This window comes from Schistocerca serialis, chromosome 3 (assembly GCF_023864345.2).
Source record: "Schistocerca serialis cubense isolate TAMUIC-IGC-003099 chromosome 3, iqSchSeri2.2, whole genome shotgun sequence".
Taxonomy (NCBI): Eukaryota; Metazoa; Arthropoda; class Insecta; order Orthoptera; family Acrididae; genus Schistocerca; species Schistocerca serialis.
Window position 1 is genome coordinate 1,012,104,884 of NC_064640.1, and position 26,846 is coordinate 1,012,131,729.

General features: G+C 38.4%; 1 protein-coding gene across 1 annotated transcript in view; it reads left to right on the top strand.

The window, feature by feature from the left end:
• Window positions 1-26,846, top strand: part of LOC126471469 (uncharacterized) — a 268,925-nt gene that overhangs the window by 62,574 nt on the left and 179,505 nt on the right. The window contains exons 6-7 of the mRNA XM_050099666.1: window positions 2,088-2,611; window positions 20,659-20,803. Of these exons, the coding sequence (XP_049955623.1) occupies window positions 2,088-2,611; window positions 20,659-20,803 (669 nt within the window). The remainder of the gene's footprint in view (window positions 1-2,087; window positions 2,612-20,658; window positions 20,804-26,846) is intronic.

Here is a 26,846-nt window from a genome sequence, read left to right on the forward strand (position 1 = left end):
CATCAAATAGTTTTCAAAAATTGAATGACATTTATTTCATATCTCTTGACATGGGCACCAGAATTTGGCAAGCGGTACAGTCATAACAAAAAGCATCTCAGCACAGAATGCAAAGAGCTTGTCTGTAACACTGAAAGGATAAATGTGAGTGGACTGTGTATTTCAAAAGCAATAGCCATTACTATTAATACATTTACCCACTGTGAGGAAAGAGTCATTGTCTTCATGGAAAAAAGTTTTCAATTGCCTGTGGAACCATGATTATATCCAGCTGTGTACCTCTTCATCCAAAGCAAACTCACAGCCATGAATGTCTTCCATTGTCTGACCTTAACTCGTCATACTTTGGATAAAAATACATAGCAAATAAGTTGATAATTTAAAGTCTGAGAAAATATGGTTCATTAGTTTTTTAAGATTTCTAGCATCAACCATGTGACTGCCTTTGGTACAAAGTTGTAAGCAGAAAGCTTTCAAGTATTAGCTGACTTGACAAGAGCACGCATTGCATCCCATAAAAATAAAACATGGAGGAATATGATTTAAAGACTGTTAGCAATGAGGTAATTGGATATGGAGGAACAAGCTCTATTTATGAAAGATGGGAAAGAAATTTGGCCATGAAATTTACAGAGGAGTCATTTCAACATTACATACCATAAACAAAATTGTACCACTGTTTAATGCAAAACAATTTTAAAACATTCATTGGAGTTTATCATTTACGTTTGGATATCACTAGAAAGTGTATTTAAAATTTTAATTTTTAATATTGGACTTATGTAAACGTGAATTAGAAATCAGTACCAGTAAAACTAATCATTTGCAGTGTCTAGAATGAATGTAATTGCAAATTTGTCTGTGTGAAGAAATATAATTAGCAATGTAGATGAGTTCATCTTTGAAAGTGAATTTTAGATCTATTGCTGACAGATACTTTGGTCATGCTAAAAATACACTGTCTATGTAAGTAAGTACTAAATGAAAGGAACAGAAAGCGTGAATGTTGAGACTGTAAGAACATATTATCAATTCTTCATGTAGATGTCAAGATGTACTATTTGTAGTTTTTTTTTTATGTTAACACCTTCATGGCCTACCTGCAGGTATCTGATTCAAATGTTAATGGAGGAGGAAATATTGATCATATGATTTTCACCAACAAAGAGAGGGAGTGTGGTGACTGATCAACAGACTATTCAGTGATGTTATAATTTAAATTCCAGTTATCGCTGCATTACGGGTTGGGGCTGTAAGACATATCAGATGGTAATCATCTGTCAGGTGGAGTCATTAACCTTGAGATTCCTTCAGTCACATTGAAGAATAGTGAGCCATGTGCCATCATTGAGCATAATTTTCTCCTTATCTTTCAGTTTCATAATACTTCACAACCACACAGCAGAATCTATACAACACTGCATAACTGTTCTTCACAGTCACACAGCACATTTACATATCAGATACACTATAGACGGTCTGGACAAAGGCAATGGCAAAACATATGTATTATCAAGTTATTGTGAAGACTATGTGAGGCATTAAATACCATTATGATATTCAGCCACTTTGTATGTGGATCAACTACAAGGAAATAACCAAATAAACTGTTCAATCTTGTAGCTTTAAAATATCAACATTATTAGAGCACCTTAAAAAGTGAAAAGAGATGTTATCGATCTTTAGGAATATAATCTCTTGAGTTGCATAAGACTTATCTTAACTGTGGACATTAAATTTTTGTGGAAACGTTTCATTTCTTTGAAATTTTCTGCTCAGGAGTTACTGAAACTTTCTGTTGCACAACTGATCAACTAACTGAAAATGCTCAGGGTGTGCTGAAATGGAGGATTAGGATAGTCTGAACAATGAGGAAGTGGTGCAGAAGTGGTCCTTTCTGCATTCCCTTCTTGTACTGTCCCAAGCAGTCAAAATTTAGCAGATGACTTACCTTCTGATGTAAACAAGCAGGCTTTTGCTGACTTTAGATGTTTGCATCATCTAAGAATATGGTTTTTTACTGACTGTGTCTTCAGATAGATAAAAAAATGCTGCCTTTCTCAAGAGAGCATGCAATATGTTCTCAGGTTTGGGTGGAACATCACCACGCCCATCACCTTCTGACGACAAGCCAAGTACCAACAGCCAAGGACTCCAGCAGCCTACAATGCAGTACCCACAAGCTACACAGCAGAAGATGAACACAGCTCAGTTACAAGACCAGCTGCAACCCATGGCACAGATGCAGCAGCAGAGGATACAGCAGATGCAGTCACAGCAACAGCAGCAGCAGTTGCAGCAACAACAGCAGCAGCAGCAACAGATGCAACAGCAGCAGATGCAACAGATGCAGCAGCAGCAACTCCAGCAGCAGCAGCTTCAACAGCAGCAACAACATCAACTGTTCCGACAGCAGCAGCAGATGTTGGGAGAGTTTGGAGAGATATCAGGTGCACTGTTCCCACAGCACCTGACACCACAGCAGCAGCAGATGTACCAGCAGCACATGCAGCTGCAGCACCAGGCACAGCACCTCAAGAAGATCCGCCGCTCGCTGCCACACTCTGCAGATCAGCAGCAGCAGCAGCTGCAGCAGATACGCCAGCAGACGGTAATCTTGCCTTCTCACTATTTGGCAGCACTGCATTTGTGCACATTTGTGCAATTGTATAGAATGGCAGAGGGTAGTCTTCAATGTTCTACATGTCAGGCCACATTCACCCGAATGTCAGAAAAATAGGGTGACCTGATGTCCCTCGACTGCACATCCTACAATACTTTTCATTTAATTGATTTATTTCCACCTACATCATCACTGCCAACTAGTTGTATTTCCCACTAGAACTATGGCACTTCTTATTTATTTATTGGAGTTCTGCTGTTATGGTAAACAAAAAAATTGTATGGATAAGGAATGAGTTGAGTTTAATGAAACAAAAACAAAATCATCACAAAATAATAATTGAGATAACCAAAAAATTAAAAACTGAGATATTGTAACCAGAAATTTGAACAGTGAAATAAATATGCAATAATTACAAATTGTAATATAACATGAATATGGGAACAACTTATGCTAATTAGTACAAAACTGAACTTAAACTCAGTAAAACTGGAGTATAAAACAATATAATTATATATTGTTGTTAATATGCATTAACAGTTGTGTGCTAAAATTACAGTACATCATTAAACATTTACAGAGTGGTATAATAGATATAACTGTACACTGTATCATTCCTAAATTACAATGAAGAAATATTTACATTAAAAACCATCAAGAGAGTAAAAGGAGTTTTCCAGTAAATATTCTTTTGGTTTACTCTTAAATTGTGGTATTGCACTGGTAAAATTTTTTATGCTTGATGGGAGTGCACTGAACACCATTGTGCTTGAGTAAGTAATGGCTTATGTTTCTATGGAAGGACCAGTATTATCACTACATCTCCAATTTTGTTTTTACCATTTATCCTGCATGCTAATTCATCATATGACTGGAAATTCAGAAGGAAATAATTAGAAATAAGTTACAATACAACAGCCCTTAAAACTGACATAAAAGAATTCCTGAGAAATCAAAAGAGATGATGATTATGGTTTTAACATCATGTTTCCAACAAGAAACAGAACACAAGTTCAGATTCTGGAATGTAGGAAAGGAGAAGAGCTACATTCTTTGCAAATGAATCAACCTTGAAAACCCCATATTTGGATAGCTGAATGATAATTTGTACTCCTTGTTGCCTGTTGCCAAGGTCAGAGAAACTAAATAACAACCAAAAGACACTCCCGTAAACACTAATTCTTTTCTCTTCCTCTATTTTTTCCAAGTTTGTAAGATTTTTAGGAGCAAATAATGAACTTAGTGATATTTATTCTTCTTTTACATATCCAGTACATATGCTTAGATGATTTTCAGAAGAGGTGATAAACTATACCAAAAGACATATTCACCCGTCCCAACAACCATTAGATGTATTTCCAAAATACAAATTCCTTGGAGTCACTCTGCAAATAATACTAATATTATTCAACACCTATATAAAATAAAGAACAAAGGTAGCAATAAAAGCAATTTACAGCAAGCAGCAGCATCAGAAACTGTCAATAAAAATGGCAGTGACACTATTTAAAACAGCCACAGCATCAATAGCAACTTATGGGATTAACATAATTTGGGACAAAGTAGAAGTCACTGACCTATTAACATAAAAAAGTAAAATAGTCATCAGTCTGAAGACTGTTTTGGACATCACATTGCTTTACTAGGCATGGTCCTGTTAGAGGTAGTAAGCACTTTCCTTCATCTGATTTTTGAACTGACTGGCTCAGCTAGCTGTAGGGAGACCTACAGTTTAACATGGATTCTGAACTATGGTACAAGTTGGTGTTTTTCATATCAACATAGAGAAAGTCAAATCCCACTATATGAAATGAATCCAATCCATTAGGTAGCTTACATCTTAATGAGAAACATCAGAATGCAGATATTCCTGCCAAACACTGAGACCTTTGAAAGCACAAATCAAATATTCACAGAAAAACAGAACTCTGTTGGAACAACTTCTACATCACTGATGCTATGATGACAGTAGATTGGAGACAGGCAAACTACAAATTCCAACATATAGTAACAGGGTCCATAACATGTGGTTTTCACCATAAGTTCTGCCAGGACAACAGATTCCACCATCCAAATGTAGACTGCATGTGTGAACTGTGCAATGAACAGTGTGAAAGATATCATTCAAAAATGGCAAGAAAAGACAAATGTCAGTAATAAAACTAGGACTAGAGTACTGTAACTCAGTTTTGTATTTGCTCATTGGACACATTTTCTTTAATATAAATGTGTGTGTGGCTAGGGCCTCCCATCAAGTAAACTGGTCACCTGGTGCAAGTCTTTTTAGTTGACTCTGCTTCAGCAACTTGTATGTTAATGAGGATGAAAATGATGAAGACAACACAACACCCAGTCCCTGGCCTAGAATCAAACCTGGGCCGCTCATGTAGTATTCTGCCATGCTGACCACTCAGCTACTGAGGCAGACATTTTCTTTAATAATAGTAATGGCAGAGGGAAGTGTGTCACTATATGTAAAGTGTTGTACTGACTCTACAATATGTCAGAGGTTGAAAATAATGCTTCAGTTGTAAATTACTTTATTTTCACACGACCAGTTTTGAAATATTTAAGCCCATCCTCCGGTGTCGTAGCTGTGCTGTGGTCCCAGAGCACCACATGTACCAGGCACAGTGTGCAGCCTATGTGTGCAGAACAGGTAAACTCCCTGTTCTGCACTCATAGGCAGCGCACCATGCCTGGTACATGTGGTGGTACAGTCTGAAACCGGTCGTGTGAAAATAAATTAATTTACAACTGAAGTGGTATTTTCAACCTCTGTCATAATGCTCGGTTGCGAATGTTCTTCTAACAGGATTGTTTGTCTAAGATACGTATCTGTAATCAAGCAATGTACATCCTGCTGATGTGATGGAGTATTTAATGATCACTTTTATGGTTACAGAATGAGGATAATCACTCCTAAAGGGTGAGCTGTAATTATTTTGACTACACCAGCAGGAGCATAATACTTCACGCTATAGGATATGCTTCAATTGTTCAGTGAGAATGTGTTCTTCAAGAATGAAGCCTGTTCAAAAAGTAAAGTCCGATCATGTGCAAAATGGAACAGTTAGCTGCACCTTCCACATACTTCTCTATATATTCACTGCTCTGATTTAGACATCTGTCATAGCATCATGCCAACTTTCCAATACCCTTGTCATAGAAGCAAGCCACCTGTGGTTACTGCCAATTCTCTATGCTGGTCTACAGCTCATTGTCTGTGCCAGAATGCTGTCTTCATAGCTAGTGGTTCATGTGAGGATAGATGAAACTCAGGGAGAGTCAATTACAGGCTCTATTGTGGGTGATCAAACACTTCCCATCAAAAATGCTGCTTCATTGCCCCTTCAGAGTGTGGCCGAGAACTGTCAAGCAGAAGGAAACAGATGACAGTTATGTTATGTGGGCTGCATGACACCAGAGGAAATCTCACAACAGACCCTCATATTTGGCAGGAAACACTATTGTCCTAAGGATCTTTACATGCTTAATGTGCACTGAGAACTGAAAAGAGCAATGTGGTGGGATTGATGGGCATACAAGGGACACTGCTTAACACATCTGTGCAAAGCTTCATTGCATTTTCACTATGGTTTCCATTTCACACTCCATCAGACCTCAAATTCTGAATAGCCCTAATACCAGAAATAAAAGCAGATTTTTGAAAAGTATGTACCTTCTTTATTTGAGTGTACCTACTTCAAATTTTTCTACATTTCTCACACATGGTACAGAAAATTAAGCAAATCGGTCTGACGTGTTCATCCCTGGAGCTACGTTTATTTATTTTTGTTTTTATTTATTTATTTATAACCTGTAATTTTTTTGTGTGGATGTTGTTGTTATACATACCAGTACAAAGAGTCCTCCAGGATACAATGGCAAATGCACAGTGACCAATTTTCATTCAAAGTGCTTGGCAAGTTCATTTGTTTGCTTCAAAATGGACACCTACACTATCTGCCACCTTTCGGCCTGTCAGCGATGATTTTATAGGAAGTATTTGGTAAAAAAAATTACATTCTTGCTTTACTTGTAGCTTTATATGTTGTGTTCATTATGATGTGCCCATCATTTTGTTAGTGGTCATATTTACTGTGATATTTATGTGGAATTTTGACACTGCACAAAATCTGATATATTGCGATTGTGCTGTGCCAGCGATAAAGCCAGAGTGAATTATCCACATCATTCCTCTAAACAGTTTGAGATATCAAAATGAGATTTTGGCAAATGATAGCACATGAAGAGGAGAGTATTTTACCATATGGTTATTACTCAAAACTTCATTATCTACTATATTATTCCACTAAATACAGACCTTTTCGATCAAAGAATGTAACGTTTAAGGGCCATCGATAGCTAGTGAAATGAGAAATGCTATGGGTTTTGGAACAACATCAGTGAAGACATTACTTTTTTTTTTTTACCAAGAATGTGCTTTTTTGTAAGATACTGATCTTACTTTTCATCAGTTCCTCACTTAATTAACTTAATAAATCATTGTTTCAGACTTCTCTCACATTTGCACCTGGGCAAGTTAGTGAGGTGAGACTGTGTAAACTCTGCTATGTTATGGCAGAAGAAGTAAATTTTAAATCAAATTCATACTCCAAATTCACCACTCATGGCTATTTTCTGAAAGTTGTAAACGATTAACAACTGGACGAAAATAAAACACTGCTTTTTTGCATTTTCAGTGGAATTCTTCTTAGATATGAAGCAAAGCAGAGGTGACAGCATGCTTTTTCAAATGATCACCATGCAAGTGTTGGCATAGGGGGCCTCCACTTAATATTTACAGAAATGTGGGCATAGGCTTCAGTTTAGAATGACACTTCCCTTCCAGTACTTGGAATTTCCCCTACAGTGCCTGCCACAATCCCTACCACTACAACTCTCCCCATGCGTGCCTTGCTGTCTGCACATCTACTGGCCATAGTATTCTGCGCAGACTCTAGATACATATATACATTATAGTTGAGGCACATAAGAATAGTGTAAAAAAATTGGAAGTACATAAGAAACACATTATACAAGCATAGGCCTAAGTTGTCTTTTTATCACTGAATTACATAAGATAGGGTTAAAGGAAAAGAAAGGATGAGATTCACAAAGCAAAATGAAGTTTAAGACTGCTCTGATAATACACCTTAGTTTTTAGATTATATGGTAAAATTTGCAAACTAGAATTTTGTTACTTGGAAATACACTCCATTCTCTATTGGTACTTCGTTATTGGTCAACTTGATCATTTACTTATAGCAATAGTTTCTTTTGCATGAATTCTCTTACTGAGTAAAGACAATTTTTAGTAAATATGTTTTATGACATGTTTTTAATTAACACAGTTGCTTCACATTTTTGATCTTCTGGCAGTATACAATGCCTGGCAAAAAAGTGAAGCATTCAGAAGGGGAGGAGTAAAAGAAATGAAACTTCACTAATTAAGAGGGTATATTGTGCTATTTTAGTGATTACAAAATTGAATCAAATTTACAAAAAACTTGGCAATATGAACCCTCTGATCCGTATGATATTGTGCAGCCCCCTCCTGGTCTGGACACATGCTCTGGTTTGGTTGGTAACAGTGTTACAAAGCCACTGAATTGTCTCCTGAGACATTCACCATACAACTGGATAGTGGCATGTGGACAGATTTGCATTAGAGCTGGTCCCACACATGTTCTATGAGGAACAGATCTGGGAGTCTTGCTTGCCACAAGAGTACCTCAAACATCGTGCAAACAGTTTATAGAGATGCGTGCCTTGAGTGGCAGAGCACTGTTCTCCTGAAAAATGGCATCACAATTCTACTGCATGAGAGATAACACGTGAGAATGCAGGATATCTATGATTTACTGGTGTGCTGTCATAGTTCCTTCAATCACTACCAGCCATGACCTGAAGTCATGTCCAATGGATACCAATATTGTGACATTAGGGTAACACCACTGTGCTTCTCCAAAACTTTGCAAGACTTGGATCGCTCTTGAGGGCACTGCCATACTCATAGACAATGGTCATCCAGGGTAGTGCAGAACTGTGATTTGTCACTGTAAACAATGTGATGCCATTTATCAGTATATCATGCAGCAGGTCACAGCTTGCAGATCATGCAGTAGGTCATGCCACAACTCCTAACACAGCATTTGTGTTGTGGTATTGACGATGGCCTACTTGTATGGTGCTAATTCCCTAGCTCAGCTGCTGCTAGTCTCTAACAAATGATGTGGGATGAGACAGAATGTTGCAGGGAGTCCATTACTTGTTCTTAGCTGGCAGGTGCAGATATGAAGGAGTTATTATGTGCTTGCTGCACAATACACAATATTACAATTCTTCATTGATGAGGTCAGATGTAGTTGACCAGTACCTTAATGACAAATGTACCTGACTTCATGTTCCCATGCAGTCCAACATGGGACCACTGTCACCTGCAAATGCCTTATAAGTCTGGATATTGCAGGTACAACCAGCTGTCCAAATGGAGATCTATACTAAGGCCCATTTCAAACTCTGTCAAGTGCTGATAACATTGTCCATGTCCATGTCCTTAACAAAAATCACTCAATATCTGCCACTGTTCACACATTTTATATACCATACCAATCCTGTTAACATGACTAAACATGAACAACACTAATGCACTCTTGTGACCATTCTTCCTGTTACAGAGAATTGTAAAACTAATGATTTACCTACCTACTGATGGGATGTACATACAGGGTGTTACAAAAAGGTACGGCCAAACTTTCATGAAACATTCCTCACACACAAATAAAGAAAAGATGTTATGTGGATATGTGTCTGGAAACACTTAATTTCCATGTTAGAGTTCATTTTAGTTTCATCAGTATGTACTGTACTTCCTCGATTCACAGCCAGTTGGCCCAAATGAAGGAAGGTAATGTTGACTTCGGTGCTTGTGTTGACATGCGATTCATTGCTCTACAGTACTAGCATCAAGCACATCAGTACGTAGCATCAACAGGTTAGTGTTCATCACAAACGTGGTTTTGCAGTCAGTGCAATGTTTACAAATGCGGAGTTGGCAGGTGCTCATTTGATGTATGGATTAGCACAGGGCAATATCCGTGGCATGGTACGTTTGTATTGACACAAATTTCCAGAATGAAGGTGTCCCGACAGGAAGACGTTCGAAGCAATTGATCGGCATCTTAGGGAACACGGAACATTCCAGCCTATGATTCGTGACTGGGGAAGACCTTGAGCGATGAGGACACCTGCAATGGATGAGGCAATTCTTCGTGCAGTTGACGATAACCCTAATGTCAGCGTCAGAGAAGTTGCTGCTGTACAAGATAACGTTGACCACATCACTGTATGGAGAGTGCTACGGGAGAACCAGTTGTTTCCATACCATGTACAGCGTGTGCAGGCACTATCAGTAGCTGATTGGCCTCCACGGGTACACTTCTGCAAATGGTTCATCCAACAATGTGTCAATCCTCATTTCAGTGCAAATGTTCTCTTTACGGATGAGGCTTCATTCCAGCATGATCAAATTGTAAATTTTCACAATCAACATGTGTGGGCTGACGAGAATCCGCACGCAATTGTGCAATCACGTCATCAACACAGATTTTCTGTGAACGTTTGGGCAGGCATTGTTGGTGATGCCTTGATTGGGCCCCATGTTCTTCCACCTACGCTCAATGGAGCACGTTATCATGATTTCATACGGGATACTCTACCTGTGCTGCTAGAACATGTGCCTTTACAAGTATGACACAATATGTGGTTCATGCACAATGGAGCTCCTGCACATTTCAGTCAAAGTGTTCGTACATTTCTCAACAACAGATTCGGTGACCAATGGATTGGTAGAGGCGGACCAATTCCATGGCTTCCACGCTCTCCTGACCTCAAACCTCTTGACTTTCGTTTATGGGGCCATTTGAAAGCTCTTGTCTACGCAACCCCAGTACCAAATGTGGAGACTCTTCATGCTCGTATTGTGGATGGCTGTGATACAATACGCCATTCTCCAGGGCTGCATCAGCGCATCAGGTATTCCATGCGATGGAGGTTGGATGCATGTATCCTCGCTAACGGAGGACATTTTGAACATTTCCTGTAACAAAGTGTTTGAAGTCATGCTGGTACGTTCTGTTGCTGTGTGTTTCCATTCCATGATTAATGTGATATTAAGAAAAGTAATAAAATGAGCTCTAACATGGAAAGTAAGCGTTTCTGGACACATGTCCACATAACATATTTTCTTTCTTTGTGTGTGAGGAATGTTTCCTGAAAGTTTGGCTGTACCTTTTTGTAACACCCTGTATACAAAGTTACATTGACAACTGACCATATCTTCTAGTTGCTTCACTTTTTTGCCAGACAGTGAATGATATGGATCTGCTAATTGGCAAAACATAGCAGTTTTTATCTTAACTTTTTATCTTTCTATACAGGTACAAGCAACCACTGAATCTGGTTTGGTGATCATGTATGGAGCTGTTTGCTACATATTGCTCAATGTTTTTATGTATAAAAACTACAGCATGACTCAGAACTGTTGCAATAGCAAACATTTTAAACAGTTTGATGCAGTGGGCCCCTTTGGGGTCCTAGGGCATTATTCTGATGGCCCTTTTTTGTAGTTAGAATACATTTGCCATATTCTGACCATTTTCACTCCAGAAAATTACATCATAGCTAATGACAATGCATGTGTGTGAAGTATGTTGTCCTTTGGCATGAGGTATTAAACACTGTGGTTCATATTCATAGGACATAATGTGCCATGCTAATTTATTTTCCAAGTACTCTGATAACTTTGTCCCTCTGAACTGCTGATCAAGATACATACCTAAAGTTCTGTACTAGCTACACACTTAATGACCTCATTATGTACTTTAAATTTTGGGGTTTTTTACATAGCAGTTCATGTTGTTAGACTTTTCATGTTAATAGTTTTCATTTTCTGTAATTATTATATTTCTGTCATCAAAAAATAACACTTATTCTCCATATGTTACTCACAGTGGGAAATCATTAATGTAAATAAGAAACAAATTCCCTTGAAGGACTGAAATGTTCACATATTCTTGGCCTGAAAGGTGTTTCACTATATATCTCGAGCCACTTGGGGGAGGCAATGAAACTCAACAGGTGAGCCAGTCTACAGGGGATAAGAGAGTCAAATGTTACTTAGTGATGAGCATGGAGATAAACACAGAATGTGACCAGTGTGAATAACAGGACACTAATGCTCAGAAACTGAGCATGGTGCCGGGTGAAGACCAGATCCCATATAATTGAAACCAGGATAAGAACTGACATTCCCGGTCTATCGCCATGTCACAGAGCTACTTCCATAAGAGAATTTTTGACCTCAAAAGGTAATCCTGTTGTTCCACAACACACCTCTTCACCTGATCTGAGTACCTACAAGTTTTTTCTTTTCCCAAATTGAAAAATGTCTTAAGAAGAGATAATTTTATGACTATGGAGAACATTCAAAAGAATGTGACCGACATGATAAAGGCTCTACCAGCTGAAGCCTTTCAGTGCTGCTATGAAGACTGGGAACAATGTCTCCACCTGTGCAAAGCTGCCAAAGGAAACTATTCAGAAAGGGACAATATCGTTGTTCCATTCAGAGTAGTTCACTACTCTAGTTTTTGAAAAAAAAAAAAAAATTAAAACTTTAATAGATAAAAATTGAGTCTCATTACTTTTCTCTTACACCTCACATTGTGTATTGTTAGAATAGTGGTTGAGATTTTAGGAACCTATTATTTAATGGGATGTACATGATAACTTTCAATGTATGAAAGTGGCAGATGAATCAGGTCTGTAAGTTGAAGTTCACAGAAAGTATGTGGATACCTATTATTGGACATGTACCCATACTTTGCCTTTAGAACAGCTGGAACTCTGCTGGGGGTACTTTAAATGAAGTTTCTGAATGTGTATGGGGAATGACATCCCATTCTTCCTGAAGATCCAAAAAGAGAATACGTAGTGATGTTGGCCTACATCAAAGTTGACATTCTAAGAGATGTTCCATTGGGTTCAGGTTGGGACTCTGGGCAGGTCAGTCCATTTCAGAAATTTTATTGTCCATAAACCATTGTCTCACAGATGCTACTTTATGACAGGTTGCATCGTCAGGTTGCCAATGCAGTCATCATCTCTGAACTGTTCCTATACTGTATGCAGCACACAATGCTATAACATGTGATAATACCTTTCCATTTTGTTGTTTTCTTAAGTGGAATAAGGGAAACACAATCAAATCATGTGAAACACCTCCATAATGTAACACTACAGCCTCTGTACTTCACTGTCAACACTATGAAGGATGACAGGCAATGTTCTTCAGGTATTTGCTAATTCCAAACCCTTCCATCAGATTGCCACAGGGTACAGGATGCTTCATCATGCAAATCACTTGATTACAGTCACACACTGTCCAATGATATTGCTCTTTACACCCACTCGAGTGCCACTTGTGAGAAGCCACACAGCCATTGTAACCCATTTGACGCCCTGCACACAGTCATTGTGCTAGCTGGACTGCTGGTAGCACTCTGGAACTTGTGAGTGACTTCTTTCTTTGTTTTCATGAGAGTTTTTACATTCACCCACCAAAATGCTCAACAGTCCCTGTCTGTCAGTGCATGAGGCCTGCCTGGTCTAGGTTTACCTGTGGTTGTTCCTTCATATTTCCACTTTACAGTCAAATCACCTGCAGTTGATTTTAATAGCTTTAGAAGGATAAAAAAACTGACATCCAATGATCAGTCCATGTTCCAAACCACTGAGGTCTCCTAACCAACCCTTTCTGCTGTTACTATCTCTGTACTAACAACACAATACTTCCCATCTCCTTTTATACTGGTTGGTCTGCCTTCTGTGACATCTAGTGGTCAATTCTGCACAACATAGGTGTGTCAAGATACCTTTGACCAGATATTGTACGTTTTCTTTAAATGTGTAAAATATAAGGGGTGATCAAGACGTTTCTGTTTGAAGGCCATACAGTCCAGAAATGGTATGCCAATCAGGCAAAGTCGCCATGAGCACTGAGATAATTGTCCCACTGATGCACTAGGTTGAAGATAACATTTAACAAAACACTATGTCCTGTTGTGTGAAGAAGTCCATAACTGCATGATTCACATCCTCATCCGACATGAAGGTCTTTTTTAAGAGATCGAAGGTGTGATAATCGCTTGAGGTGATATCAGGACAAAAGGCTGGATGCTCAAGTGTCTCTCAATAGAATTGGCATAACTTCTGTGTTACGAAATTTGTGTTATCATGAAGCAGCAGCACCCCTTGGTGTACTCTTTTCAGCTTTTCCTTAACATGTATTCCACAGCTCAATGACCTCAGTGCATTTTCAGAGCTAAATCTTGGTACATATTCCTAATGCATGCTGCTATCTCACTGACTTCTGCTCCTCTTATGAAACTTAGTTTGGCTCAACAACAGCTCACATCAATTCATCATCTAAATACTTTAAACACTGACACTACTGGTATTCCTCTATCAAAGCCATATTCACTTTAATTCCATTTCTCCATTACTTCTAAAGTTTCATCAATAAAATGATCACATATAACTTAAGAACAGCCCACTCCCATGACCAGAATAGATAACTACCACAAAATTCTTCCTTTACTTTCATTATCACATTCATGCTATTCAGTAGGTATATTCCAGTGCTCTACCCATAATCATAACTTTAACATTTTTGTATTGTTTGGAAGCAGACAGCAATTGTTACTGTCTTCCTCAATTTTCATATCCTTCATTTATCATTAACTTCGGTGCCAAACCGAATGTCTAACATTAGAATAAGTGGTGCTACCACACACACAGCTTCTATTAAATGTATCTCTCACCAGTCTCTGTAACCTTCACACTTATTTTCATTCCCACTTTCAAATTCCAGCATCAATCTTGTATCTCATAATCAATATTCCTCTAGGATTTGTGTTACTTATATTCCCATAAAAATATTCTGAGATTGCATCCATGTCCAATAGTTGTTTATATAATCTTTACATTAATTTAATCAGCCTGCTGACAGATCTGGAGGTTGCTCATTTCCTTATTGATTCTGTTTGTCTGACTATATTTTACATCTACTTACTCTTGTGTGTATCCAAACATTCCATGTTTTCCGACCTATATTAAATAGACACTTGCAGTTTTTAAAGTGATCACACTCCAGCTTCTTACATCTTCTCTGTCCACAATAGTCATGTGCTGAGTAATCTCTCACCCCCTCCCTGTCTAATGTTCTAAGAATTGCACCAGTTAACCTAAGTTGTATTTTTGTTGGAACTGTCCTATTGAGTACATATACCCAGTGCATAACCAACTATTCTTTTAAACTTGAGCCATAGTTCCTCCACATGCTCCTGTCCTGTTGTGAGTGTTTCAAATTCCTCATTGAGGGATGACACTATAGTTTCTCTGTCTAGTTATCAGAATGTATAAACCTTTCCACTTGTTTTAGTTGTGCTCTGAGTTTTAGTACTCATTATTTTTGCTGTAACTGCCTCACAGTGACTAAGACCAGTTTTAATGTGTTTTTACTCAAAGACATCAGGCCCGTGTGTTGCTAGTAGATATAATATATTTCCATTGTATGGGGTTCTTAACTATTTATTCTAGGTAGTCTTCAGAGAAGGCATTTAGTAATATTTCACAGGGTGTCATGTCATGCCCACCACTAACAAAACTATAATCTTCCCGACTGATTGTTGGCTGATTAAAGTCTCCACTGATGATTGCAGTATGCTTGGGGAACTTACATTCAAGCTGAGGTTTTCTCTAAAGTTTTCTGTTACATCATGAGGTGAGTCTGGTTAGTGATAGAAGGATCCAATTACTATTTTATTCCCACTGCTGATACTGAGTCTTGCCTGTATGGTCTCGCATGTTGCTTCAGATTCTGTCTTGGTGGATTTGAGTTTCTTGTCTATTGGAACACATACACCATCTCCATTTTCGATTAGCCTGTCCTTTCAATACACACTTAACTTTACCCCAAAAATCTCACTGCTATCAGCTTCAGGTTTTAAACAGTTTTCTCTGCCTAGTAGTTTGTGAACTTCACTGCTTTTTAGGAGCACTTCAAATTTTATCACTTTATTGTGAATGCTTTGGCAGTTAACCACTTGGATTTTAATGCTCTTGCCTGCATGAAGCATTTCTTTGGATCTTACACTTATACTTCTGGGTTTCCTGCAGCTATTGTTATATGGATTGGATAGAGAGTCACCTAATCTAAAAAAAAAATCTTGTGTGCAACCCACACACAGTCAGCTACCTGGGTAGCTGCCTCTGATATGTATTGCATACCTGACCCATTTAGTGGGATCCTACAAAACTCTCAACCCTAGGACACAAGTCTAGGAAGGTGCAGTCTAGCACAGAATCTCCGGAGTCTCAGGTTCAGGCCTTCCACTCAGTTCAGAATCAGGGAGACACAATCTGTTATCAGAACAATGCTGTAGATTGCCAGCTTCATTGAAATTCTGTGAGCAAGGCTGGTGTTCTCAAACTCCTCTGCTAGTCACTGTTAATACTACACAATATATTATGAAACATTTAAATTTTTATCAAGTTTTCATACCTAAATTTTCTAAATGTATTTATGTGATACATGTGATTTTACTTGAAGAGAAAGGAAATTCTGGGAGTCAGCTTATATAGATAAGTAAAAGTAAATAAACATGTGAATTTCATGGATTTTGTAACTTAGCTGATATTTCACCACCTTTTACACTAATGTTATGGTGATGAACACTGTAACCTCTGTATACCTCACAAAAATGATGTGAAATATAGAGCACAACAAACACACATCCATATGTGGCAGCCAACCATCTTCGTGTCCCACAATGGAAGTTCATTAATGATGATGAGTTCATTACTAATACATTAGTATTTGACTTGAGAACCTAGTTTATCTTAATTGGCTAAAGTTTTGACACTAAAATTTACACTGAATGCAGAATTTTGAACTAATAAAAAAATAAAAGAATCAGGTGGGCAAGATACATGAATGTAAATAGACGCAAGTATATTAAAATCATTTTCCACAATATTGTATCTGTTTTGGACCATAACTGGGTCACATCTACCCTTCATAATACTTCATTCTGTCACAATTAATATCTCTATAATACACATTATATTTAAAGAAGAATATGTCCATTGTGTTCATAACAGAACACTGGCAGATGGATTTTCGTGTGGAAACTTCAGTGCACATCACTACCAGGTGCTGATCAATCTGTTAGTGGCTTCAAGCAACTTAGCACTGCAAGAAAGAGTTGTTAGACAATCATTATGTCAAGGTGGCAGCCACACTTGCACAGGTTCTCAAGCATTTGGGGCAATGACTCTCACTGATAGGTCACTGCACTGAGAAGAATCTTGAGCAAATATGGAACTGCCTTGCATCAGGCCCAGCAGCAAAACTTCATTGTTGTAAAAAGCCTTTCGTCCTATGCTACAAGAAATACACATTTACCATAAGTATTCCCCTCTGAAAGTATTTGAGCATAATAATGAGTAACATTTAGTTTGTTGGTGTCTTCAAAGCTCCATGTCGTGTTGAGTCTTCTGCTTATCCAGCACTTTTGCCTGTTCCTGTATTGTGCAAATATCTCAAATCCTGCAGAACATCAACACATGCTGATGTCCAGCCAGAGTGTCTGAACATAGCCTGCAATACCTGTGAAGAGTGCCACTGACTAAAGGTAGCGTTGTTGGACAAAACATTTTCTCTCATTGTCTAGGGGTTTCTTCTTAGGTGCAGTTCCCAATGATGCGATATCGATATATGACATGACACATTCCAATAAAAGTCATGCAACATAATTCTTATCCATGTGATGCTTGTGTTCCCATTGCGGTGATACAACAAAGCAACAAGACGGCACAAATGCCTCTGTGGCAGCATGCATTGTAATTTTTTGCAAGGTATGACAAAGGATAATGTACTCATGCTTGTTTTGTGAACAAGTGACAATAACATCTTCAGTTTCTTTGCGTCACTTGAATTCAGCCATAAAAGCACCTTGGCCAATTATGATTTTGGAAATAATGATACTTACATCTATAAAAATAGAACATTAAGTAAACCATGCTCTGTAAACACTGTCCTAAAATGGACTGCTGGATAGTATGAGAAAGAGCCATCAATAGCAGATTAGGTTGTGTTATTATGTTTCTGAAGAACTTACAGGCACAACTACTAAAAGTAACAATCAAGAGAGAATAATTAAATTAACCAAAATGTACATATAAAGGGGAGATACATATGACAAGTTATGCTCTGCCTTATGTAAGACCTGAGATTTTGCAGTCCATACCAGTCACTTGCATCTTTATTCCTTATTGCTGACACATTTCCTCTTCTTTCATCCAAGTTTGTGGCAATCAAAGTGTCTTCAAGTTGGTGACATTTAGAACACAGTGCCCTTCACTTATATCAGTATGCAAATCAAATTTCAGCTCCATTGCGTGCTGAAACACACACGGTTTGTTTGACAATATGTGAACAAAAACCATTAATGATAGTTTTGTGAATGAAACTATTTGTGCAAGTAAGAAAATTTGATGGGTCAGTATATAGCTAACTCTGTCACTGGATCTGCAATTGCCAATCTCTGGTTTCAGTATGAAAATAATTCTATGTTACCTTAAAATGAGACTGTAACCAACTTTGTAAACAACATAAAAAATAAAATTGAGTCATTACTACCCATACCGTGCAGTTATAGCATCAAGTGTGGTGCATCATAATTCATCATTGGCAAACACCAAAATATATCACTTATTTACTCAAGAATGGAAAGAGATATGGCTCTACTTCCAGCATTGCAAAAAATTTCGGTATGCTAACTAGATTTTGTATAGAGAAATGTATGACCAAAAATGCAGCAAACATAAACTGGTGAGAGACTACATTCTCGACAGTAAACTTGAATCTTGTGCTTCACTTATTTTCAAAGGATTACAGTAACTACGGACAATAATAAAAGAAAAAGTTGTTCATTATCAAGCTGTGGTGTGGTAATGCAAATCTAAATCCATAGTTCTTAATTTTTTATGTAAAGAGTAAAAATTTACATATAGACCAAGTAGAGAGATAGATGTAAATGGACTTCAGTTACATAAAACATGTTTTTAGGTGCACTTGATCACTTGAAATTTGGTTCTGCTCATTCCTCCTCATGTATCATATGACACAGCTGTGTGGAGCAATCAACACACCATGTTGCACAGGGCAGTACAGTAGAAATACCTATCATTGTTCGGGTTCGATTCCCGGCGGGGTCAGGGATTTTCTCTGCCTCGTGATGACTGGGTGTTGTGTGCTGTCCTTAGGTTAGTTAGGTTTAAGTTGTTCTAAGTTCTAGGGGACTGATGACCATAGATGTTAAGTCCCATAGTGCTCAGAGCCCTTTGAACCATTTGAACCTATCAGTGTTGCATTGTTATCATCCCTGTGTGAACCATTTCAGTTGTTTCAATTATATTCCTATGCGCACCACCAGTGCGTGATGCATCACATCATGTACAGCATCAGTTATTATGTTGCCTCAGTGGGAACTGTATCTTAGACTAATGTCATAAGTTATGGCAACATTAGACACAAAATGCAAAATCAGAATATTGACCTGCTTGTATAGCTTAAACACAGCATGCTAGCTTGCAAGATGGGAAGGCATGCCAGACCTAGGTCGAGACCACGTGGTGGATTAATGACCATGTGCTGACCCCCAATCAGCCTGAATGATATTCTAGGTGGTTTCCCATAAAGTTGCAAGCAGTTAAAAGATGATAGCACATAGAAGACTTTTTAAATGATTCACATACAGATGACACAAGTGACTTCTCTCCTTTTGGTTGCCTGGATAACTGTGATGCCAGGAAGAGCATCCAGCCACAAAATTAGGAATTACATAAAATTTGCCAAGTCCTGAAAAAAGTTGACCCCTTTCTATCTGGTTGATATCTTCACTTCATGAGCAGTGGTCATACCACACATTTCAACCAGCAGCACCTTAATTCAGTCTTGGCAGCTAAACAGGTCAAGGCTGACAAATTACTTGGTTATGACAATTTCCTATTGCATCCAGGGTATGAATATTTTGTATAAAACATGAGATGATGCATCCCACTTGCCAACAGGGCAGTGCTGAGCCAGTTACTGAGGTAATCTCATTTGGGTGCTGATTACATCTTGCAGACACTGGACATAAAAGTTCTCTCTGAGTCCTGCTGCTTCACTTAGTATCCACCTAGACATTCATTTCATGAACATATAACTTGAAGCTGTAATAGCTAAGAAAACGGTGTATACATGAAGTTCAATGAAGAATCTGAAACCAAAGTCTCTATGGGCAGAATACAAATTAAAATAAATTTGTCACTTACTGCAGCCATTGAACATCACATGCAGAGATTTATATTAAGTCATTCTTCCTACGGTCTATGGTGTTCAGAAGAAATAAACTTTACAGAATATATGATGTAATGAAAAGTATTCTTTCGATTCACTCTGTAATGGTTTCCAGAGTATTGATGTAGGTGTACTACAGTAATCTATGCCATAAGTATTATCACAAACTTTTGATGATTCTAAGAAAAGACATTGTCCACCTCTGAAAATTGCATACAGTAAGTTAGCAAGCACAAATAGATGAATGGGACTTGGTATTTGTTTTGTACATTCGATACAGAAGCTTCTTGCGGAGTCTCCACACACATCTGACCTACATTATTTAACATCAATTCTGAAACAAAGCCCATTTGATAATTCTTCTGCTGTGACTTTTAATGTGAACCACACTGTTACCTTCACATACTTTTCACAGTGTCATACCTCAATATGTTTGATCCCAAAAGCTACCTTCTTTTTGTGTACTTTACAGCAGTTCCAAGTGAAGACAAATGAATTCATTCCTTAATTACAGTTACATCGAAAGGATCTGAATCAGTCACAGATTTTAGTTGGTTCGCAGTCGGTGCTAGCGGGTTCGCTAGCCAGCAGTCAACCTGTGATTGGCAGCATGCCTCAAATCCAGACCCAACCCACTGGTCGGTTTGCCATGGGGGCGCACCTTGTCTCAAGTCAACAGGCAACACGCAGTCTTCATGCAGCCACTGGTGAGTTAAAAATATATGATGATGTGAACACAATGTTAACAAGCACTTGTTTATCACTCCAGCATTACAGACGGGATGTTTCTTAACACATGTTAAGCATTTCTTTCAACTGTGATCCATAGCCTGTACAAAGCCAGGACCTAATTGCAGAAGTCATTGTTCCTTTACTGGCTGTACTGATCAGAAAGAAGCCTACATGCTCTACACTATTGACTAACTTTGGTTGAAACACTCATTTTCAAGTAATACATATGATGCACATACTGACCAATTGCATAAGGTCATTGTGGTAAATTTAGTAGGGGAGAGTGTGCACCAAGGTACACTTTTCCGGCTTTCACCTCCATCCAGCCCTGTAATGGAAGTGTAATATATTAACCTATTTTATTTTTAAAGGACGGCATTCACTTTTTAAGTGCTGTAGTTTTTTTTCTGAAATCACAAATATTTCTTCAGAAAATTAAGATTTTTTCCAAATACGAAATATATTTCAAGGTACAAAATGGTCATGTACCTACAAACATATATTATATTGAATTTTAGAACAATTACAATCAAGAAAATCTTATCAATACTGCATTTAATCATCTATCTGTTACATTAGCACTCTACAACACACTAATAATCAGTCAGCAATATCAACTCAAGCAGAAGTATTATCAGAAACCAAGTATCATTTATTCTATGGTAAAAGACCTTCTGTTTGTAGGCCAATGAAGTATGACTTAGCTGTCCACGTGTTATACAGGGTAGACATTAATAAAACTGATAAACTGCAAGGAGGTATTCCTGACTGGAAATAGAGGGAATAACGTCATGTTAACATGTGTCCAGAAACACATTGTTGCCATGGTAGATGGTGCAGATGAATGAAAGTTCATCTGACCACATGCCATGTGTTGCTTCTGCATTTCAGGCTGTGTGATTGACACAGCATACTGTAAGCAGCAGAATGGTTCAGTATTCATATCAGGAACAAGCTGAGATAGTGTTTGTTTATGAACAAGAACATGGAAATGGTCAACAGGCAGCACAACTATGCCGAAATAAGTACCCTCACAGACACCAACCATCCCAAAAAACATTTCAAGCTCTTTTTGGGCGTTTGTGTGATCATGGGTCCTTTCAGACAGATGAACATGCAGGGGAGCAGTGGACTGTGTTTATACAGGATACAGAGATATGAACCCTAGTAAAATTTCTGGGCAAACAGCACACCAACATAGTGTAAGCTAAAGTGTGATTATGTGTATGCTGTGTAACAACTGTTGTTATCCCTATCACTTGCAACAAATGCAAGGATTATCACCTGCAGATTTCCCTCTATGGAAAGGATTTTGTCAATGGTTTTTGCATTAGAAAATCACGATTATAGGATAGCTATCATCAGTAATCTTTACCAATGAACCATCGTTTACCAGAACTGGCATCATCAATCTGCATAATCATCATCTGTGGGCTACAGACAATTCTCATGGAAAGGTTGAGGTGTCTCATTAGCATCAGTTCAGCATTAATGTGATGACCACATACATGGACCAGTGATTATTCCACAATGTACCTGGTGTTCTTGAGGAATACTCTGACTGGTCTGCTTGAGAATGCACCTTTGGCAATACAACAGGTTATGTAGTTTCTGCATGATGCCCCATTTCCACATTATAGTTCGCTGACATCTTCTCTGAATGCTGGATGGGACACAGAGGCCCTGTGGAATGGCCTGCTAGATCACTGGACTTAAACCCCCTGGATTTTTACCTCTGGGAGCATCTGAAAAGTGTTGTGTATGCTGAATCGGTTCCTAATATGCAGTTGCTTCAACACTGTGTTCACAACACCCATGACACTATTCAGAGAGAGGCCAGAACATGCAAAAGAGTGTGACAATCTATGACGTAATATGTTAATGCATGCACTGCATCCCATGGAGGCCACTTTGAACATCTGTTGTGATGTGTATGTGATGCAGCTCTGAACTATGTTCTGGAACAATTCGTTGTTGTTGCACACTCACTATCCATTTCCAGACACATACTCATAGGACCTTTTCCCCTCAGTTTCCAGTCAGGAATCTGTCCCTGCAGTTTGTTGGTTTTATTAATGTTCACTGTGTATATTTAGTTCTAAGAATGTATAGCATTTTACTCACCACACAATTCTGTAACTGAAGTGTTAAGAATATTTACCAACAAAAGTAAAATACCATGCACATCTCAGTTTACATGGTGAACACACACATGGCACAGAACTAACTGACCATTTACAGACCAGTACATATATATTCATTGTTGAGAGTCCTCTTGACACTGTTGGTACTATCAGTATAAATGTATCACATTCCAACATGCCTACTTACATTCAAATTGCATACAACATTTCTCAAAATTTTACAAATTTACCCATGTTCAAAAATTTTGTAAAAATGCCTACTACTTTGTTTTCTGTATTGTTTTACAGATATATGTACCATAATTACATTCATATAACATTCATTCTTGAAATGGTAGTGTATGTCAATATACTTTGAATTTTTATTACAGTTACCATTCTAGTGGTCCTCCTTCTGACAATTGGTATGTTCTGTACGGTAACTTTTAGTTTCATGACATATTCCTATAATCAATTATTTGCCAGCAATATATGATTTAAACCAGTTGTAGACAACTCCCCAGATATTATACAGGGTATACATAAAGTCCAGGAACACTTTCAATTATTTATTGGACATGGACCAAACATTGTACAGATATCATACATATGTCATTTTGAAGAGAAACCCTGAAATATTTGTTTCATGTATACTGCCACAGCATAGTTTGGTAATTTGCTGATAGTCAGTGCCAGTCGCAAACATGGCAAGTTCAGGTGCGGAGTGAGCTTTCTGTGTGTTAGAGTGTACTACAGCTGTTCAACGGATATTTAGAACCAAGTACAGCAAGAAGCCACCAACAAGAAAGGCCATTTACCACTGGCCCAACAAATTTCTTATGATGAGTTGCTTGTACCCAGCAAAGAGAAGCGGACATCCCAGTGTGAGCGAAGTGAATGTGGAGCATGTACGAGAGACATTCATAAGGAGTTCAAAGAAATCAGTGTGTTGTGCATCCTGTGAACTTGAAATGTTTGTGAAATAAACTTTCAGAGTTTCTCTTCAAAACCCAATATGTATCGCATCTGTACAATGTTTAGATCTTGTGCAAAAAATAATTGAAAGTGTTCCTGGACTTTATGTACACCCTGTATTTGTATATTTTTCTAAATAGCAGATTCTGACAGAACATATCAAATATGTTTCAATGGATTTGTTTTCGCTGCAACAATTTTGATCATTAGATTAGTATTTCTTTTTTATTCAAAATGTCAGATAACGTTTCATGCACAAATTGTCCAACCATTTTAAGAAAGATAAATAGTATTGACACTGGCTATATTTTTCTATTCCTATCATGTCATCCTCTTTGTACAATGGCTTTAGTACTGATTGTTTTGGTTTGCTGGGTACATTGATTATATCAGTTAGCTGAGAGTATATTTACTTGATTGTTGTTTAAAGACATGATGTGTGAGACCATCAGGACCACAGGAGGTTGTAATTTTTAATTTACTGACTGTGTGTCTTAGTTCTGTTATAATCATTGGCTTCAGAGTATGGTGTTTTCAGTTTGGGAGACATTCACATCATTATTTGGTGTATATTGACTTCTAATCTGAAGTTGCAGCCTGTATGGGATCTTTAACAATTCATCTTTAACTTTTGTGGAATGTAACATTACTTTTCCCAATGTCCTCCTAATACCAAACCCACCACCTCTTTCCTAATCCTCCTAGTCAACCACATCCAGACCAACAACTTTTTATTTTTCAGGTCCAAATCAATAAACGTTTCTGTGCTACTACCATGGGCAGGCACATGGCACTCTCGTACACTAAGTTATTTATAGGTTTTCTGGAGGAAACCTTCCTAACCAGTCAATAACTGAAACCTCTTGTCTGCTTCAGATTCACTGATGAGATTTTCATGATCTGTACTCATGAAAGGGATAACCTTTCCACTTTTGTCCATAGCTTCAACACCTACTCCCAAATCTGTTTCACCTGGCCCTTCTCAACTCAATGAGCCACCTTCCTAGATCTCAATATCCACCTCTGATGGCTTCATAAATATGTCTGTTTATATCAAGTGCACTAACTAGCAATACTACCTCCACTTTGACAGTTGCCACCCACTCCATGTCGAAAAGTCTCTTCCTTATGGCCTCACCACCCATGGACACTGCATCCATACTTCTGTGAAATATAACAGTAACCTTACCAGAGCTTTTATTGACAGATAGTATCCTATTCCAGTTCATCCATAAATAGATCTTCCATGCCACTTCCTCCTCCCACACTAAAAATACTTTTAACCAGTCACCAGCCAGCACTCCTCTGAGCAGTCCTAATCCCCCTGATGTTGAAAGGCTCAACCACATTCTTCATCAGAATTTCAAGTATCTCTCATTGTGCCTTGAGATGAGGAATATCCTACCCAAAATCCTGCCCACACCACCCAAAGTTGTGTTCTGCAACCCACCCAATCTACAGAATATAGTTGTCCATCCCTATTCCAATCTTGTTCCCAATACTGTACCCCATGCATCATTCCATTGTGGTCGACCCAGGTTTAGGACTTGTCACAAGAATTTCCTACCCTATAGAGGCAGGACCTTGTGTGAAAACAGTCATATTACATATCAGCTATGCTGCAATTACAGTGCAGAACTCTATGTGGGCATGACAAGTAACCAACTGTATACTTACATGAATGGCCACATCCAAACTGTGGCAAACAAAACTTTCCATCCAGTTGCCAAAAATGTTTTGTACCGCAAAAATATGTCTTCATCAGCTGCTTCACTAAATGAACCATTTGGGTACTCCCTGCTAGCACCAGTTTCTCTGAACTAAACAGATGGGAATTGTGTCTTCAGCATATCCTCCACCCTCACAAATCCCCTGACCTAAACCTCCACTAACCTGTTTACCACTGCCTTACCTCCCCCCCCCCCCCCATGTAAGCATTCTCTCTCTCTCTCTGTCTCCCTCTCCCTCCCTCCCTCCTCTCTCCTCTCTCTCTCTCTCTCTCTCTCTTCTCTCTCTCTCTCTCTCTCTCTCTCCTTTCTCTCTCTCTCTCTCTCTCTCTCTCTCTCTCTCTCTCTCTCTCTCTCTCTCTCCCCCCCCCTCTCCCTTCTTTCCCACTCCTCTCCCTTCCTCTCTCCCCCCTGTCTACCCATCACAACCTGCCCCTGCATTTCTCCCTTTGTTTTGCTCCTCTCCCACTATCTACCTCTTACATGATCTACCCTCTGAACTCCTGTCTTGCTGTACAGTCACTGAGTCATACGTCAAAAGATCTGCCTACCCCTACCCCTACCCCCTTGTCATCTCATGTATCCTTCCCTACCCCATCCACAGATTTCTGCATTTGGGTATTTGTGTGATTTTGTGTGGAAATGTGTGTACTTCTACTAGGGAAAAAGAAAGAATGTGATAGCTAGTGTAAATATTGTTTTCTGTTGCATGTTTCTATGCATTACACATGTCAGCTACAGGGGAGTGGTTGTCTTTCATTCATTTTTCATAGTATTCAGTCCAGAAATTTCCATTGCTGTTGTACTTTAAATATTCGTTTTTAAAAATAAAAGAACAGCTCACACAGGAAAATGCCTTTCTTCAAGAGCATTTTCATATTAAAAACTACAAACAAAGAGTTAAAAGCATTATTCTGTTAACACCAACAAAATTTTTAATCCAGTCTCTTTAAGTCTGTACAAACATCGGTAGATAGCAAGACAACAGTTGGAATATTCACTCACCATACATTTTAACACACGAGAATAGGAGGCATGAGTTGTCCAAACTCCCCAAAAATTCATTTCATCCAAATATGTTAGATAGCCCTCCCTGGTAGATGAGGAAATACATGATTTTTTTTTTTTTTTTTTTTTTTTTTTTTGACCTAGAGAACCATCTCCACCCCCCCCCCCCCCTCCACCCCCCAGCT